Here is a 17,904-nt window from a genome sequence, read left to right on the forward strand (position 1 = left end):
TTTGTTCATCTGTACTGTTGTGCTTAGTACCAGGAACAGGACTCACCCTTACTGAGGCAAAATCTGAAACATTTGCTTACAATCTTTATTGTAGTCATACAAAAGTTGCCAAAGTGAAAAAATACACTATATACAAAACCATTCTCCTTGGGAGGAGAGGAGTGGTCCATGCTGAAGACCTATCATACTGTACTTTCAACTGCAGCCCCTGATTCCACTTGTGGCCTTTTCTCTGTCTGAAAGAGAGGAATGAATTTTGTTAAGAGCCAGTCTTATATGTTCCACATCAGTTAACACTTTACCACTTGGTGCATGAATTGATAGCTTGGAGAATTGCATTGACCGGTTACCTACATTTCACCGGTAATTACAGAAACCAAGCACTACTCTATAGACAGTTTCATAGCCTGAGTGTCCTTTTACTTAAAATCAAACAGGCTTTATTCCATTGCACACCAATACTTTAGCAGAAAGGAGAATTCTGTGTTTTAGCTCAGCTGTAATTTAATACACTGAACTCCAAGTTATTTTCCAAATGATTAAGGGCTAAACATCTTGTGTGTAACATGCACTCTGCTGAACTGGGCAAATTCCCCAGCTCCTTATAGAAGAGTCTTAAACCAGAAGGTAATAAAGCATTAGATGTACCAGGCATGAAAGGTATGCCTGAACAGAGAAGGAAATATACATGGCACAGAATTCTGACTCAACTGCCCACCTCCTCCTCTTCCATTTTTTCTGCAACCTCATTTCCACTGGGGGCAGCATCACCACCACCATTGACAGCCGGTTCTGGTTTAGATTTCTTAGCTTCATTGTCTCCCTGTTGAGTCTCCTCCTCTGGTTTCCTCTGAAGACAAAATTGTTTAGTCTTCACTATGTACAAATTTAAGACTTAAGAAAATTAGCGTCTAGATGTCACTGTCCATTAACTATTCAACTTTTAGTTATGAGGGGTCACACCAACTAGTCAGGAGTTAGGATTCAGTTGAAGCTTTAGGCGTAAGAGTTTAGTTACAGTAAGAGTTCTGATACTATCTTCATTTTTGTCATCCTTCATTATGACCTGGCAGAAAAGCATCCTAGTTCTAGATTAAATTTCTGTTTTTAGTACCCATGACATCTGATCTAAGCTTCAGAGCTGAGGGCAAATGTTTCAAACTTGCTCTGAAAGATGCTGGTGTGACAAAATGCAGACAAGCCATAGTGTGTCATAACAGTACATACAGTAGGCAAATGAAAAGTGCTGTGAAATTTGATTTAGATTAGGAAAATACTAATGAGAACACACTTGAATGTTAAACTACAACCAAACACTAGTTTCCCTTAAGGTTACTCCAATAAGTCAGATTTTACTAGAAGTATGAATACTACACATTTAGACTGGCTTTGCTACTTTGTTATTTAACTTCAGTGCTCCATTTCCACTTGGAAATAAGGGAACCCAACCCAGCCTGGTTGTTTGCCCTTTATCTATGGCCTACCCTGCTCCTTCATGCAGGGCCTCAACATAGTAGAGCACTTATTTAAGAAGTGCCTACATGACCCACACAATTCAGCTTTGAAGTTAAACTAGTGTGGATCTAGCAGAGTGCTGTAAAGCATACAAAGGAACCATCAAAAGCTACTCTCCAGGAAGACTGATTGGCTCCCAGGGGAAAGGAGTTTTATGCAGTATTCCTTTTTTTTTTTTTTTTTTTTAGAATTTGTTCTGTGCATAACAGTGATCATTAAAGGCTTTGTTTAGCCAAGAAATCAAATGAGACACAGTGCAAGCCAGTGGTAGTTTTATATTAGTTTGTCCAAATAGCTATATATCTGGACACACCTTTTTTCTGACAAGATGAGAGATGTCTGTAACACACTGGGATGCTCCATCAGCTGGTTTTCTTACTGGGATCTATTACAAGATAGAGGTTGTAATGTAAGTGACATCAAATGGTAAAACCTTCCAATTGAGTAGTACTTCAATGTCTGCCTGAACTCAGAGTTGTTTCACTTACCGTGGAAATGGAACAGCTTTCTTCACTCTGTGTAAAACTGGAGGTAGCGCCTCCAACCTAAAATGAAAGAAGCCACAGTGATTAACCAAGTACTGGCTTCCAGCTGTATTTCTGAGCTCCACAGCATGCCGGGACTTTACCGCACAAATCCATGGTTCCTGCTATACCATGAATTAAGTTAGGGTTTAATAGGTTTGTTTAGTTTCTCTCTGATGTGATTTATTATATCTACATTAACCAAATCAATTCTGACTGTAAAATTATGAAGTACTTAATCTTCAGTTGTGGTTATTTTGTTTCTTGTACCAAGCACCCAGTTTGTAGATATTTATACCAACCCAACAAATTGGTATTTCACAGTGAGTGAGCAAACAGGTTGCCTATCAGTCAGACAGGCAGAACTTAACTGCCTTAGAAAGGTCTACAGTGTAGAAGCACCTTCAGAAAGGTTGGCTACACTATACAACTATTCAGGATATATGCCACCACCAGATGCTGAACCAGACTTAAACCAAATTTAGGATTCTCAAAACTAGGCTGTATTTGTAACCTAGTTCTAGTCTACTGCCATCTGGCCCAAAAAACCCAAACCCTTGCCAAAAAGCATTGCCCTTATGGTTATTTAGTGCTAAACAGCTGGCATGTGATGTCACTGTCTCCTCTAGCCTCTCTGTTGAGAGCCAGCTGATTGTCCAATAAGAGGTAGCTTAATCAAGAGGGAAAAGCGAAGAGGCAACATGTGATAGTCCAATGCTTTCCCCCTCAAAGTCAAAGGGAAGTCAGCCATATTTCATTCTGAGTGATTTAACAGCTTCTGGTCATGGGGAAGGTAAGTCATTTTCAGACAATCACTAATTCTAGACCAGTACAGCCAACCCTTCTGTTGTGGGCTCTTCTGCTCTCCTTCAGCTATACCATTAGTTAATGGCAACTTACTAGAAAAGTAATTAAACTAAAAGCTAACCAGAGTTGCTTTCAAAGCCAGTTCAGCTACTCTTGCACTCTTTTGAGACTCCTTTGAATCCTCTATCTTTTCCTTAATTTCAGGAAGTAGTCCGTTTAATTCTTCGATCTCCTTCTCATCTTCAGTGGATCCTCCTTCTGCTTTCTTTATTCGTTCAGTCAGCATCACTAGAGGAATACAGGTTTAAGTTGTCAGCAGTTTATTAAACCAACAATGCAACAGGCAAGGGCACCTGAGCTACTCTGCCTTCATTAGAGACCATTCAGAGAACGGTGGAGAGTAGTGTGCTTCCATGTTACTAACCTCAGCTCAATCCAACTTTCCTATGACAGTTAACCAGTTTGCTAGCTAGAGCAGGGGTTCTCAAACAGTGGTCAGGACCCCTTAGGGGGTCATGAGGTTATTACCGGGGGGGGGGGGGGGAAAGAGGGGGTTTACAAGCTGTCAGCCTCCATCCCAAACCCCGCTTTGCCTACAGCATTTATAATGGTGTTAAATATATAAACAAGTGTTTTTAATTTATAAGGGGGGGGTCACACTTAGAGGCTTGTGATGTGAAAGGGCTCACAAATACAATAGTTTGAGAACCACTGAGCTAGAATTTTAGCAAGTCTACTTACCCATTCTTTTGTCAATGACTTCTACTGATTTACGGAACTGCAGAATTGCGTCATCAAACTGGCTGTTGTAGTGATATGCCAGTGCCAGCTGGTAGTGTGACTCTGCTAGCAGGCGGTCATGGGCCTCTAGGTACTTCTGCTGTAAGGCGAGGCATGCCTGAAACTCTTCTATAGCTTGTGCATAGTTTTCTACAACAGAAAAGCCATAAACCTTTACAAATACAACTAATAAGTATCAAGCCAAACAAAAAAAGTTACCAGTCTGTCTCCCCATCTAATTTATTCCATAGACTGCTCTCAGATTCTGCATGAACTGAAAGCAGTTGCCTCACTGAGTGATGCTAACAATTAAAGGGACACTCAACTGGAGTTAGTGTTATACTTCCTGCCCAATCCTCTTCCCACATTTCAGCAGTGATTTAGACAGTTACTTTTAAAGTGTTTTCCATACAGGTGAAACAGGGAAAGTGAGACAAAAGCAGACTAGGTATTTGTGTTCAGTTTCTTACTCCGATTATTTTACATACCACTGATAGACTATTGGCCAAGAGTGTACCTTTTAACATTAAGAAATAAAGCTGCTCAAGGATAATTCCACCCTCAAACTGCAATTCCCCCATTGATGTTACGGAGGTGGCATATGCACAACCCTAATTTTGCAGTCCTAACCCACAGAACCTTCCCAGATGAATTCAGTCTGAAATCACTTTCTAGTCAAACAGAAAACAGGGGCAAAGAGGATAAAGAACCACATTGTTTCAAGAGGAGAGGCAGACTTCAAGATGAGGCAAAAGTCTCAGGATTAAGCAACTGCATTCAAGAACACCAAGAAGCCAACCTGAGTGTTTTAGGGAGTCTGCCCATTTCTAGAACCCAACATCCTCTCAATTTGTATTCTTCCCCCATCTCATTCTGACAGCAGTTTGGTGTGTGAGGCTTCTGGCCTACTACTGAAGGTGAAAAAGTTCTCCATTTCCTAGAGTTTCTTGAGCCACATTCAAGAGCAGCTAAACTGTACAAGCCTATTTCCAAGCCACTGCTATTCCTATTCCAGCAATGAAAGCAAACTGAGGCTCAACACGGCCTTCCCCCACTTTGCTCAAGAATTTAGTTGGCAGGTAATTGGCTTATTCCCTTATCTGTCCCAAGACTATTCAAACTTGTGGGCACCTCCCTCATGTGGTCTGAAGTTTATCTTCTCTCTCCAGCAATCTGAATCACCTCTGACTGTTTTAAATAACTATGTGGTGGGTGAGATGGGGTGAAAGTTAGCAAGAAGTTAAGCCAGTTTAATACTGCAGCACTTTATGTACAATCAGATTTCAGACAGATAGTTTACCAGATTCAATGCTAACTTCTCCTAGTTTCAGGTGAGCCTGAGCAGCATGGAGCTGAGCTTCTTTTGTTTCCTGTCTAAATCAAGAAAACTTTAGTTAGTTTGCTATAAAAACCCTGATCAGAGGCTTCCACCTCTTTATCTAGTGCACCTCTATTATGCCAACTTCCCAGTGGTTTCCTGTAAGTTCCTTTATTTTTTAACAGACTCAAATCAAGACGTGTAAAGTTTTACCTTTTATAGATTACTTTTGCCAACTCCAGCATATCCCAAGCCAGCTCCAGATTTCCAACTTCATCCTCTTCACTTTCCTGAAAAGACTAGAATTATATTCTAATTTTATTTTAAAAATGAAGACTTGTCTCAGTGAAGCAATGTGTAACAATGTAGCAAAGGTGCTCATCATGAATTTAAAGTTTAAAGCCATAGTAAGTGGTTTCGTTTGTCACTGTCCCAAGATGATAAAGTAGTCTATTTTCAAGTTAGTTGAGACTCAAGATTGAGTTCTTGATTTCAGGTTCTGTTTAAGACTACATCTCACATCTTCAGTTTATTTACAGTCATTTGAATACTACTGAAAACCTCTGCCAACATTACCTTGGAACAATTTAATTTTAAGATACTACTAGTAAGAGGACCAGGAATTAGAAGATAAAGGAGCTAAAGCGAAATCTCAATAAAGGTTGTTAAAGCAAGGTAATCCATTAGACCCAAATGGCAATACCAACACAATGGGGTAAAGAAATTCTATTTAATGTAGTTATGTAGTGGTCTGCTAAAACATGGTGTATGTTAAACCAGAGGATCTCAACCTTTTTGGGTCAGGACCCATTTGTCAACCCTGATGGCCTGTCACAACCCAGAGACACCACCATCACACCCTAAGATGCCCCCAGACTGCACACTGGCCCCACGGGTTCCATCTGGCAGGGGGCTCAGAGCTAAGATTCCAGATGCTCTGGCCAGATGTGAACAGGCAAAAAACCCCACCAACTGGGGAGGGAGGGTAAAGCAAGCCAAGACATCTCTGCCAAAACATGGCCCACGAGGCCCAGAGATAAGGGGGAGATCAGGGGGCCTAGGGGTTCAGTGAAGGACTTAGGGGGTCTGAAGAAGGAACTGGAGGGCAGAGGTATGGTGAGCCAATAACTCTCCAAAAAAAAAAAAAAAAAAGTGCACACATACACACACCCAGGGGCAGACAGTATTACTGGAGAACATGACACCAATCACTCCCTCTCAGCTTGTGTCCTGTCGGACTGATTGGGCTCTGCTCCCCACTCTAGGCAGTCACGACTTTGCTCAGGTTTGGTCTGACCGTATCACTGTGACAGAGGGGCCAAACTTGAGCGATGCTGGAACCCAGTGCACCAGATCACAACACCTATTGTGGAGAGTTGAGCCCAGACAGTTCTGTGACTCTGACACATTCTGGTGACCCAATTTTTGCGTTTCAACCCATGGGTTGAGAAACCCCATGTTAAGCAAGTCCTTTAAGTCAGGGCATAGGTGTGCTGAATTGCTACAGCACCATAGTTAAAATTCAAATTATGCAATCCCTGCACTGGTATGCAGGAGAGCCACAGTGTCCCCATGAGCTAGTGATTATACATATCCCTATGCTGACTGGCTGCATCTGGCCCAAAGAGGCTCATCCATAAGCTGCTAGAACTACTTCCTTCCTTCCCAACCCTGTCAAATCCACTTCACCTCAAATCATTAAGGTGTGGAGGTAAAGAGGGGGATATAATCTTTTAACAAATTAGTGAAGGATCAGATGGGCGTTACAAGCTGTGTATTACGAATAGTGATGCTGAAGTATGGTCATTGTGAGACTACTGCAGTCTGGTACAATCTGTATCTGCACTGGCTGCCAGAGTGCAGTTATTGGTCCAGAGAAAAACGCGTAACAGCACAGCCACACTTCACAAATGTATTAGTCAGGCAAGGACCGAGAAGGCAAAGTAGGTCAAGTGTAATACCATAACCTTGGGGGCATTAGCTCATGAGTGAGGATAGTTTGATACCCAAGACTACCAGAAATATACCTATTGTATTTCACTGTGAAGTGTCTGCAAAGGTTCTTATGCTCAAATAAATGTGTTAGTCTCTAAGGTGCCACAAGTTCTCCTTTTCTTTTAGGATTACCAGAATATGAGGAGGACCTGAGGTCAGGAATAGAACACTTCTGTGCCTGGATCTAACCAATGCCATAAGCATTAGTTCTCAGTTCATTTGGAAGAACACATCATCAATCTAAGTCAAAAGAGCTCACCTTATCTTCAACGGTCGAGTCATTTTCTTTATTATCTTCAGTTTTGTCATTTTCTTTATCTTCCTCATCTGATCCTTCTGTTTCTGCAAGGAAAGTTAGTGGAGGAGAATAATGATATTTGCTATACCTGTTAAACAATCTATTTTGCTCGGTTCAATTGTTTAGAGGTAAGCATCCCCCTCTTTCTCGTGATGAGTATTATGTGCAACTTTGGAACAGTTAAAGTGACACTGCAGCCTTTGCACTACCCACCGTGCTCAAAACATTAGTTACTGTAGTTGTACAGTAGCAGTTTAACATTAAATTTTCTGACTTAGTGCTGCCTAGAATGGAAGTTTATTTAGGGCTAAATTCGGATTATTCCATGGGAGCTCCCAGTGAAGTCAATGGAGTTATAAACAGTCACCCAATGACTGGTATGTCATCCTACAAGTCACAAATGTTTTCAGCAAGATAGTATTTCTGACCCCATGTGTGGTAGCTGTGTCTAAAACTCAAATGCAAACTGCTTATGAATTCAGACAACTTGCTATTTTGCAGTGCCAGTTCAGCTTGTGAATTTATGGGGCAGCAAAGTGCTTTAAATGTAGAGTTATATAATTAATCCTAGCAATGGGAAGTTGGGGCGGGGGGGGAGGGAACCTGGGGAAGAGGCAGGGGGATGGCGGCCAGCATTTACTTTTGGGCACAAGCCATCTGATACGTAAGGGAAGTGGATGGGAAAGCTTGCTATACACCAGGATTGGTATCCTATGCCAGCGTGGCAAATACAAAAATATATCTGGAAAAAGAAGGTTCTGTTTTGTTTGGAAGCTGGAACCAGCCTGTGAGCTGGTCAAATTTTACTTTTCTTGAGGAAGCCAGTTACTTTTGACAAAAAGAACATAGGTGTGGGAGGTCAACTGTGGTAACTTGGTAACTGCCATAACTAGAGCCAGATTCAACAGCCACATTGGCAATGGCGTACCTGCTGCAAAAACAGACCAAGTTTCTATGTATGAGATGTAATTGATTAGAGTGAGAATAAAGATACTAGGTGTTTAGCTTCCTAATAAGAGACTTTTAGATAATTTACCTCTGCAAACGTGACTAAAAACTTGAGGCTGGAGGACAAGACATTTATTAGACCACGATGTGGTTGTCAAATAAGCACTTCCAAAGTTAATAAATGGACGTCAGTGTGCTTTTTTTCTTATCATCTGGGAAATAAGAGTTAAGAACTATTTTTCTTGTGGGTACAGACTGAGTCTGAGGCAAGAGAAAGAATACAAAGGTCTACCTGCACAATGTATGGTAATTGAAGATACTTTACACCAGTGGTTTTCAGCCAGGGTACAGATACCCCTAGGGGTATGTAGAGGTCAAGGGGTACATCAACTTATCTTGATATTTGCCTAGTTTTATGACAGGCAATATAAAAAGCACAAGCAAAGTCAGTACAAACTAAAATTGCATACAGACTATGAGTTGTTTATATTGCTCTATATACTATACATTGAAATGTAAGTAGAATATTTATATTCAAATCAGACTGCAGAAAGGCATACAATAGTCTGGAAGGGTTGAGAGCCACTGCTTTACAGTGTAGCTACATTACATTCTTTGTGATTGGTACAGACAGTTCCATTGTGATGTTCAACATGAGAAATGCCTTTAGTATTGTCCAGAGGTTGCTAAGGAAATTAAGAGACTGCATGGATATTCAGTCACTATTAAATGAGGCTGTGAATAGCTCAACTGGCACAAGCATGCAGTCGTTCCGATTGTTGGAAAATCAAGATACTATGTGATGATTTATAGCCTCTTAAAGTCTAAGTGTATGTTATTTGGGAAAGCATATGGAGTTTGTTTTCTGGTTTGTTAGGATAGTTAAGCAGCTATTAAATGAAGCAGAACAACATGAAAAGCTACTTAGGAAGAAGCTTGTATTAGCTAGCACCAATTTACAATGGAATTTTAAAGCCTATCATATTAAATTTAAGTTTCACAATGAAGTTCATTCTTTAGTCACTGAGATTCCACAAAAGAGTTCAAATTCTCATAACAAGGAGACGTGCTATTATATGTATCAATTCAGTGGATTCTACTTTACTGCCCCACTGTCTAGAATGGGAGATTAGGACCAGAGGCAACTCGTGGTTCAAATTATTTGAAGGTTAGTGCAATAAACCCAGATACATGCAAGTGGACATCCATTCAGTATTCTCTACCAGCCTAGTTATTGCTTTCCAAACATTACCACTGAACCTAGCCACAGCCCCCAAAATGATATCCACATAAAGATTTTGCTTTGCAGTTAGTTAAGCATTAGACAGAAACTAAAACTATTCACTGCTCCTTGAAACTTAACTGAAGCCAGTTACTTGGAGGATTTTAATATCCAAGTGCCCCTTGTTTGAGACCTTCCATTAGTCTATGGCAAACAGAAAATTCTGAATGGAAATGTAATTTTTAACCCCTGGTTAGCAAGTCAAATCCATCAAGTAATCCACCCACAAGTACTTCTCCTATCCCTGTTACCTTCACCCTCTTCCATCAGGTCATCTTTCTCCTCTTCTTTTTCTACCTTAGCACCATCTCCCTCTTCCATCAGGTCATCTCTCTCTTTCTCTACCTTAACAGCTACTTCAACTTTTTCTTCAGTTTCTATTTCATTAGCTGGCTCTTTGCCCTCTGCAGGTGTAGTGGCATTTCCAGCTGCAAACAGTGTTTCTTTTGAGGCCAGTGCCTCTTTTGACTTGTTTAGCTTCTCTTCCATGGCTTCTGCCACGGCCTCCTCTTCCGTGGCTGCCTCTACCCGCTCTTCTGTGGCTTCTGCCACGGCCTCCTCTTCCGTGGCTGCCTCTACCCGCTCTTCTGTGGCTTCTGCCACGGCCTCCTCTTCCGTGGCTGCCTCTACCCGCTCTTCTGTGGCTTCTGCCGCTGCCTCCTCTTCCGTGGCTGCCTCTACCCGCTCTTCTGTGGCTTCTGCCGCTGCCTCCTCTTCCGTGGCTGCCTCTACCCGCTCTTCTGTAGCTTCTGCCGCTGCCTCCTCTTCCGTGGCTTCCTCTACCCGCTCTTCTGTGGCTTCTGCCACTGCCTCCTCTTCCGTGGCTGCCTCTACCCGCTCTTCTGTGGCTTCTGCCACTGCCTCCTCTTCCGTGGCTGCCTCTACCCGCTCTTCTGTGGCTTCTGCCACTGCCTCCTCTTCCGTGGCTGCCTCTACCCGCTCTTCTGTGGCTTCTGCCACTGCCTCCTCTTCCGTGGCTGCCTCTACCCGCTCTTCTGTGGCTTCTGCCACTGCCTCCTCTTCCGTGGCTGCCTCTACCCGCTCTTCTGTGGCTTCTGCCACCTGCTCTCCTGCCACTGTCTTCTCCTGCATATCTGCCTCTACCTGCTCTTCTGCCTTCTCTTTAAGCTTCGTCTCCACGTCAGCAATTGCTTCCTCTTCTCTTGTTTTACCTCCCATCTCCACATCCTCTCCTTCTGTTTCCTTCCCAGCTTCATTCAGTACTGGAGACTCTTCTGCAGATTTTTTGGATTCTTCCTTTTCCCCCATGGCGTTATATACCTGCTCTCTCAACTCCTCCCTTGCTTCTTCTACATAGTTAAGGAAGATGAAGCATAAACATTTCTTCGAGTTTAGTGATAAAAGCATTAATGGAAATTGAAAATACCACCCTCAGACCCTCCAACGTGTGTGTGTGTAGCACATGTTCCTAAACTCAATTCCTTTTGAAATCTAAAGAAGCTGGGTCCCAAGCAACAAACTCTGGGAGATCCTACAGTCTTGTAAGTGACCACTCAAGCAATATACAGTTTTATGCATTAGCATTTTTAGTCACAGCTGAGCAAGAGATGCCAAGTTAAATCCATTTGTCTAGATGGATAAAAACTCCTTGTGCAATAATCCTCTGCAATGTACGATAGAATGAAAACTGCCCATGAACTTTTAAAGTGAGGACAGTTTGGTGAGTCTGACCCAAAATAAATTCTCCCCTTATGACCAACTTTAAGCGAATGATACCACATGCCACTGTACTGCTGCAAGTGCACAAAGCAGTCCTAGCTGGCTGGAAAGCTTAGAACAGGAAAGGAAGTTTGAGTGTAATGCTTCACAATTGACAAATTTTGTGACCCCTTGACTCAAAGCTAGTGTGAACAAAGAGTTTCTTGCAAAATAAAAGTCTTTTAGCTAGGGTTGGGAAATTTATAGAACAAGATTCTTCCACCTGCTAAAAGTTTCGGTACAAAGTTTCAGATCATCTAGGGAAGTAAAGTAAAGAATCCAGGTCCAATATTTACACAAGGCAATACAGCTTGGCATCTCTATGGCATGTTAGATAACTCTACATACCATCTATGTTATCAGCATTTTCTACCATTGAGTCATCTTCTGCTTTTTCGCCTTCTTCTTCTTCCACTTGCACTCCTTCCAAGGCATTTCCCAATACACCATTTTCCATTCTAGAAAAATAGAAGCAAGTCAGCTGCACACAAGCACCAAGGAATACATTGTGTGCTCAAAGGAACATACCATTTGACTGCTCTACCTAGCACCTCTCCCACCTACAGGTCTTCTACTATACCCGTTCTAGCCTGCAAAAGCCTCCTATTCCAGGCCAGACTCTTGATTTCAGTAGATACTGAGCATCATGCCATACTTGTGTGGCAAGAGAACATGGTGATGATGCTCTAAAAATATTTCGGATAGATGGACTGATGCCCTATGACTCCACTTAGACTTTTGCTAGTGATCTAGGTAAGAACAGTTCCCTTTTGCCTGCCCTGTCCTCCATATTATATTTCTCCTATTTTTCCTTGAGTTCAAGTGTTCTATCAATGACCTACCCCCTTATTCTAATACCCATTCCCCACTTGTAAGGTACAGCTACCCCATTTAAATTTTTATTTTTAAAGAGAGGCAATTACATTTAACTGTTGTTTCATCCCAAAGGCTCCAAACTAAAATTTTCAGTTGCTTCTATCAAAGTACTCCGCCACTTGTATCCTTTTATAAAGAAATTAAAATATCATCTTAAACTGTCAAAATCTAGGAAGAGGGATACTATGTATTCAGAGGACTGACAAGCCAGCTAGAGGGTCTTTGTTAGTATACCTTGCTAACTCCAGGAGAGATTTTCCATAGTAAAAAAAAGCTTCTGCACATTCATCAGCTGTCTCACCATACTTTTTACCCCTACAAAGAAAGATACAAGTTAATACATCTTATTTGCACCATGTTTTGAAATAGCTTTACATTACCAGATACGCAACATTTAAATCTTTTCGGGGTGGGAAAGTCAATTTCCAAGCGGTTACTCCCACGTGACTGCCACCCTTAGGCAAATGTCAGTTCTCTCCCTTCTGAGTTCTCTCCCTTCTGATAACTGGAATGGTTTTTACTGAAAGTTCTGGTTGCTCAGAGCACCCGAGAGTGGGTTTTCAAGACTGTCCTCTGTTCTAAATGCTCTTTTCCTCGAGAGGCTAAGCAATTTGCCTCTGCTTTGCTTGCAATTTATAGATTATGTTTCTCTAGTGGTTAGACTTATGAGATCTGCATTGCAGAACACTCCTTATTTTGCAATATATGGGCTGGTTTGGTTTCTTGAGATGTTGATTTCTGAGGCACTGTAGGCCACTATTCCAATAGTTAAGTGCCTAAGCAGCACAAATGTATTATTTCAAAAGAAATCTACATAGACATGGTACAATCCTCAATTTTCCTGGTAATTATATTCAGATACTTGCAGACTACCTATAAAGACAGCTTGTCTAGGCCTGAGATAAGTATCTACATTTCAGCTTGATTCACTTCAGTGATGTGCCCAAAACAAGAATCCAAGTAAAAAGCAACGTGTTCAGTTACTTACAATATACTAGCAGCCTCCTGGAATGCATTAACAGCTGCCGGAATATTTCCCAATACCAAGTGTTTCTGCCCTAAGCCCAGCAGTTTTTTGGCTTCTCCATCCACATCCATACTGTAAAGTTACAGAACACGGGCTAGGTTAGACACTGTACAGTTGGGAGAGCATCTCCAAGTCTACAAATTGGAGGGAGGTTTGTAGCCCCCTGCTGTTCACACAATTCCACTTCCCAGAATCTTTAAATCCAGCCTTCAAACTCTTCCCACCAAGAGTCAAACACCAACCAGCAACGTGTATAGAAGCACTAAATAGCGAGCCTCCCCCCCCCACATTATTATTCAGTTACGGTTAGAGAACTTTCATCTGCACCAGCACTAAGGGGACAAAGATTTTTCCATTTCTCACATTAAAATAAATTTAACCATTAACTGCAAGAAGCAGATCCCAGAAAGACTGCTTAATAGCCAACTTTCAGTATTCAGCTAAGTCAGAGGCTTGTATACAACACTCCAACATGAGAAGAGTTTACATTGAAAAGGTGACAGAGAAAACTGTATAAAGTCCTGCAGAAAGAAGGGGACAGTTCAGTGGTTTGAGCACTGGCCTGCTAAACCCAGAGTTGCAAGTTCAATCCTTGAGGGGGTCATTTAGGGATCTGGGCCAAAAATTGGGGATTGGTCCTGCTTTGAGCAGGGGGTTGGATTAGATGACCTCCTGAAGTCCCTTCCAACCCTGATATTCTATTCTATGATCTATGAAGACAGGAAGCTCAGCTGCATAAAAGTGGAACGTTGGCCTATTACCACCCATTAAAAAACCCCCACACATTTGTCATGCAGCCATGCCTAAAGCAAACTTTTGTGCTACAGCTACCAGCGGAAGGAATCACAGGCTGTTAATGCAGTGTTTTTCTGGAATAAGGACTTAACTGGTGTTAGCCCAGAGAGGGGGAGCAGAAGAGTATTCCTAAACTGTGGTTTCTTGTATGGCAACATGAGACATCTGTAGCCTTTAATATCTAGAGCTAAGCACAATGTCAGATTTAAATATTAATTTGAAATAAGATCCACTATTACCCTATTTTTTTGTTTGCCAACCTTAGCCTGCTATCTCACAAATCCCTTACCTATCAGTTTTGTCTGCAGAAGTGGAGGGAGCAGCCAATTCCTCTTCCATTCTACAACTGAAGATTCAACAAGCAATTAGAATGGATTTGCAGTGTTGTCCATGGTGTTACCAAATGGTGATGAAGTGACTAGAAGTTCACATTTCCAGAATCAGTAATATGAGAAATCTAGTGCACAATTTCAGACTTCTGACTTTCCAGAATAGGTATCTGCAAGCTTGTCTACACTGTGGACCATTCTGTAATTATAGCGGATCAAAAATGTAGAAATTTATGTAGAAAATTGACTTTTCATCAATAACCAACACTTCAGTTTCCCCCCCCCCCCCAACAAAAATTATTGGTTGTCTAATAAGAAAATAAGTAGGGAGAACCAGATCCTTTTCACCGAAGTGTTTCTTTAGTTAAAAACCCAGTTTTCTGTCAAAAGAAGTTGACTGAAAGATTTTGATCAGCCCTAATTTTAAGACAGAGGTAGTAGTCTTGGACTGCTGGCTAGCTCACCCATTCATGAACACCTCCCATCCCACTCAGAATCAACTGCATAACACTCAGGTCAACCACAGCAACTGCTTACATGGGAAATAATGAGTATGTTTTACCTATCTGAAGGTAGCTTTGTAGCTCAAAATAGGAAGCCAGCATCATGCATGTAGCTAGCTCTAGCCCACAGGACCACTATTCTGGAGTTTAGGAAACATCTCATCTAGTGCTTAAAAAAAAAAAAGGGGGGGGGCACTAAGTTTTGCCATGCATCATCTTAGAGTGGACTCAAGTGCCGTTCTCACTTTGAAAGTTCACTTCCCCTCCCAAACTACAAGCGTAACAGTATAGATGGCGAATAGATTTAAAAAACAACACACACAAACACACAAAAAAACGCTTTTCACTTTAAATAATCTGAGGTTTTTGTCAGAAGAACTTAATGTGACAATGGCCCTTAAGAGAGCACAGTATTTAGGGTAGCCAGTGCAGCCTGTTTCCTACCTCTGGCTCAGTGAAGGTGGAGGCCTTTGGTGAAATGAAGATGGGATTACAAAATGTGCCCTCTTTACCATGAACCATCACCCAACAGGACCACATGGAGCCGAGTCCTAATAGCCAGAGTATGTCCTAAGGAGAGGGGACAGCACTTTCTAAGTGGAGATTTGCTAAGAAGGCATACTGCTTTGTATACACAATTCAATTAGGCTCAGCGCCTTTCTTTAGGCCTGGCTACATGGTTTACCTTTACCTACCTGCACAATTTAAAACCCAGGTTAGTTAAAGCAGTTAGTGCAGTTTTGTGGTTTGACACTCATGGGTTTCAAACAAAGGAGAGCATCTAAACAGAAAGAAAAGGTGTACTTGTGGCACCTTAGAGACTAAGAAAATTTATTTGAGCATAAGCTTTCGTGAGCTACAGCTCACTTGAGCTGTAGCTCACGAAAGCTTATGCTCAAATAAATTTGTTAGTCTCTAAGGTGCCACAAGTACGCCTTTTCTTTTTGCGAATACAGACTAACATGGCTACTACTCTGAAACCCATCTAAACAGAGTTGCACCAAAATAACCAATTTGGTTTTAGGAAGCCAATTCAGATTACATACAAATTTGTATGTAGACAACCCTTTCAGTGACACAGGATACTATCTAGGTACTTATACAGCTCTCATCATCACAATATCTCAATTATTACTGGACTTTATCATCCCAACACAGAGATAAGGACGTATTAGTCTAGGTGGGGAATGGAAACACAGAACACATTCACTCATATATGGTCAGATGGGAAATTTTTAGGTGAGATGAGACTGAACTCAGCTCTCCAGTGCCCTACCTACTAAACCAGCCTTCCTAACCCATGCTGTACAAGTTAGGGTAGTTATTTTGTAGAGAACTACAGCGTTACCTAGGGCTGCAAGTACAGAGATGTCTGTGTGGCCTGTGAGTATGGTGCCTACACCCCTGAACTCCAAATCCTACTTTGCCTCGGCCTTGGATCATTTAAAGTCTGCCCTTCAGAACTCCTGACTTCTAGAAAAGGGATCATAGGTACCCCATATAAAGGGGTATCTGAGGCTCAGCCCACTGGTGTTAATCACTTATACAGCCCCCAACCCCTTCGCCTGGCTATGCCAAGCGCTGAGGCATCTTCACAATGAGCAAGTCACACAGCCAGGCTCCTATCAAAGCCAGGCCTGGCACAGGAGTGGAAGCCATAGGGCCAGACCTGGCATCCCACAGCCAAGGCTGATGGCTATGTTTACACGACGTAGGTACAATGGGGCCTCCCACCCAACATGAGGGAACAGTACCATCCCCCCCACACCCAGCTGAGGGGAGCAATCACGGCCACACACTGCCACCGGACACAAACATCACCATGGGGCGGGGTGACTGCAGCCACCTTCCCCGCCCCCAACACGGCCCCAGCCCCCCCAGCAGCGCTTGGGGGTGGGGGGAGTGACTGCCCTCCACCACACACACCCCCGCGCTCGAGGCGGGGCCTCGCTCCCTCAGGAGGCACCGCCCCTCATGGAGACAATAGGCCCTTTTCCCGCCTTTCTCCGGTCCGCCCCCGCCCCCCGTTTGGCGCCAAACCCCAACGGCGGCCGCTCACAGGCAGCAGCCGAGGCCACGTGACGCGGATAGCCCCGCCCCCAGCGCCGCCGCAGGTTTGCCTTGTGGGGCTCCTCTGCCCCCAACCAACATGGCGGAGGCCGGGGGCGAGTCACGTGGGATCCCCCAGCGTTCCGAACGGGCCCGCGCGGCGCCCGGGCAAGGGGCAGCACGTACCGCCAGGCGGGGAGGGCGGCGGCGCTCAGAGGGGAACCGGGCCGGGTCCCAGCCTTTCTCAGCGTCCCCCCTCCTCGCCGCCCCCGTCACTGCTCGTCCCGGCGGCGCGGAGCCGCGGCCCTGCGGGTCGGCCCGCGCTACTCGCCCCCCCCGCATACCGGCTCCCCCCCACGCCGCTCGGCCCGCCCCCCACAGCGAAGCCGGCCTGGCGCGCCCAGCCCGTGCCGCGGTACCTAGGCGGGGGGCCTGGGGCGAGCTCAGCACAGGCGGCAGCAGATTTCATGGAGCCTGACAGGGGCGACGACGGCAGAGTGCAGCCCCCGGCCCCTCCGGCTGCCTATATACCCCGAGGACACGCCCCAGACCCGCCTCGCGGCGCGCGCAAGCCCCGCGGACTGCTGCTCCCAGCGTCCTTCGCAGCCTTCGAGCGCGGCCCCCTCCGAACCCGGATTGCACGGCATGCTGGGAAACGTAGTCCCCAAGGCGCGCCCCCGCCTGACCGACGCACGGCCGGCTGGGAAAGGTAGTCTGGAGACTGGCGCGCAGCTTGCTGGGAAATGTAGTCATGGGCCGCAGAGCATACTGGGAAACGTAGTCGGAAGGGGGGGTACTCTGCAATAGCTGGCCCGCTGTGGGGACGGACGATGACAAGAGAGGGGCTGCGGCCGCCGCCATCTTCCCTGCGGCCTCCACCGTCGGACTCCCTACAGTGCACCGTGCAGGCCCAGTCCCTACTGGGAGCCTGCACCCCAGGCCCCCTGCTCCTGAGGTCTGCACTGTGCACTTTCCTTCAACACAACCCCTGTAGTGGGACTCGCGTCCACTCTGCACACCCCCTTTCACTGGCCTAGGCCCTCCTGCTGCAGGCCCCCCGTAAGGGGATCTGCTGCTGCCCCATGGCACTTCCCAAAAACGTCGGCCTCTAACGGGCTCCACCAGCTGTGGGAGCACAA

General features: G+C 44.3%; 2 protein-coding genes across 15 annotated transcripts in view; one reads left to right on the forward strand and one right to left on the reverse strand.

The window, feature by feature from the left end:
* Nucleotides 1–7,204, forward strand: part of CCDC17 (coiled-coil domain containing 17) — a 45,314-nt gene extending 38,110 nt beyond the window's left edge. Inside the window, exon 33 of the mRNA XM_043521607.1 lies at nucleotides 7,066–7,204. The gene's annotated coding sequence lies outside the window, so the exon portion shown is untranslated. The remainder of the gene's footprint in view (nucleotides 1–7,065) is intronic.
* On the reverse strand, nucleotides 72–17,356 carry LOC102933112 (nuclear autoantigenic sperm protein). 14 transcript variants are annotated; one of them, XM_037907534.2, is made up of 16 exons: nucleotides 17,185–17,319; nucleotides 15,161–15,286; nucleotides 14,174–14,230; nucleotides 13,051–13,161; nucleotides 12,297–12,377; nucleotides 11,535–11,644; nucleotides 9,719–10,777; nucleotides 7,199–7,281; nucleotides 5,158–5,243; nucleotides 4,927–5,000; nucleotides 3,588–3,776; nucleotides 2,968–3,134; nucleotides 2,004–2,060; nucleotides 1,829–1,900; nucleotides 719–850; nucleotides 72–236 (listed from the first exon to the last, which is right to left on the reverse strand). In XM_037907534.2, exons 2-16 carry the CDS (start codon nucleotides 15,229–15,231, stop codon nucleotides 183–185), a joined length of 2,403 nt encoding a protein of 800 aa, XP_037763462.1. In that variant the 5' UTR covers nucleotides 15,232–15,286; nucleotides 17,185–17,319; the 3' UTR covers nucleotides 72–182. The 14 variants fall into 14 exon arrangements, with proteins under 14 accessions (XP_037763462.1, XP_043377549.1, XP_043377548.1 ...); XM_043521614.1 differs by lacking the exons at nucleotides 15,161–15,286; nucleotides 17,185–17,319 and adding an exon at nucleotides 16,776–16,882 and having other exon boundaries at nucleotides 9,719–10,454; nucleotides 10,506–10,777; XM_043521613.1 differs by lacking the exons at nucleotides 15,161–15,286; nucleotides 17,185–17,319 and adding an exon at nucleotides 16,776–16,882 and having other exon boundaries at nucleotides 9,719–9,971; nucleotides 10,023–10,777.
* Between the last annotated feature and the right edge of the window lie 548 nt (nucleotides 17,357–17,904).

Source organism: Chelonia mydas, chromosome 8, assembly GCF_015237465.2.
Source record: "Chelonia mydas isolate rCheMyd1 chromosome 8, rCheMyd1.pri.v2, whole genome shotgun sequence".
In the NCBI taxonomy this organism is placed as follows: domain Eukaryota; kingdom Metazoa; phylum Chordata; order Testudines; family Cheloniidae; genus Chelonia; species Chelonia mydas.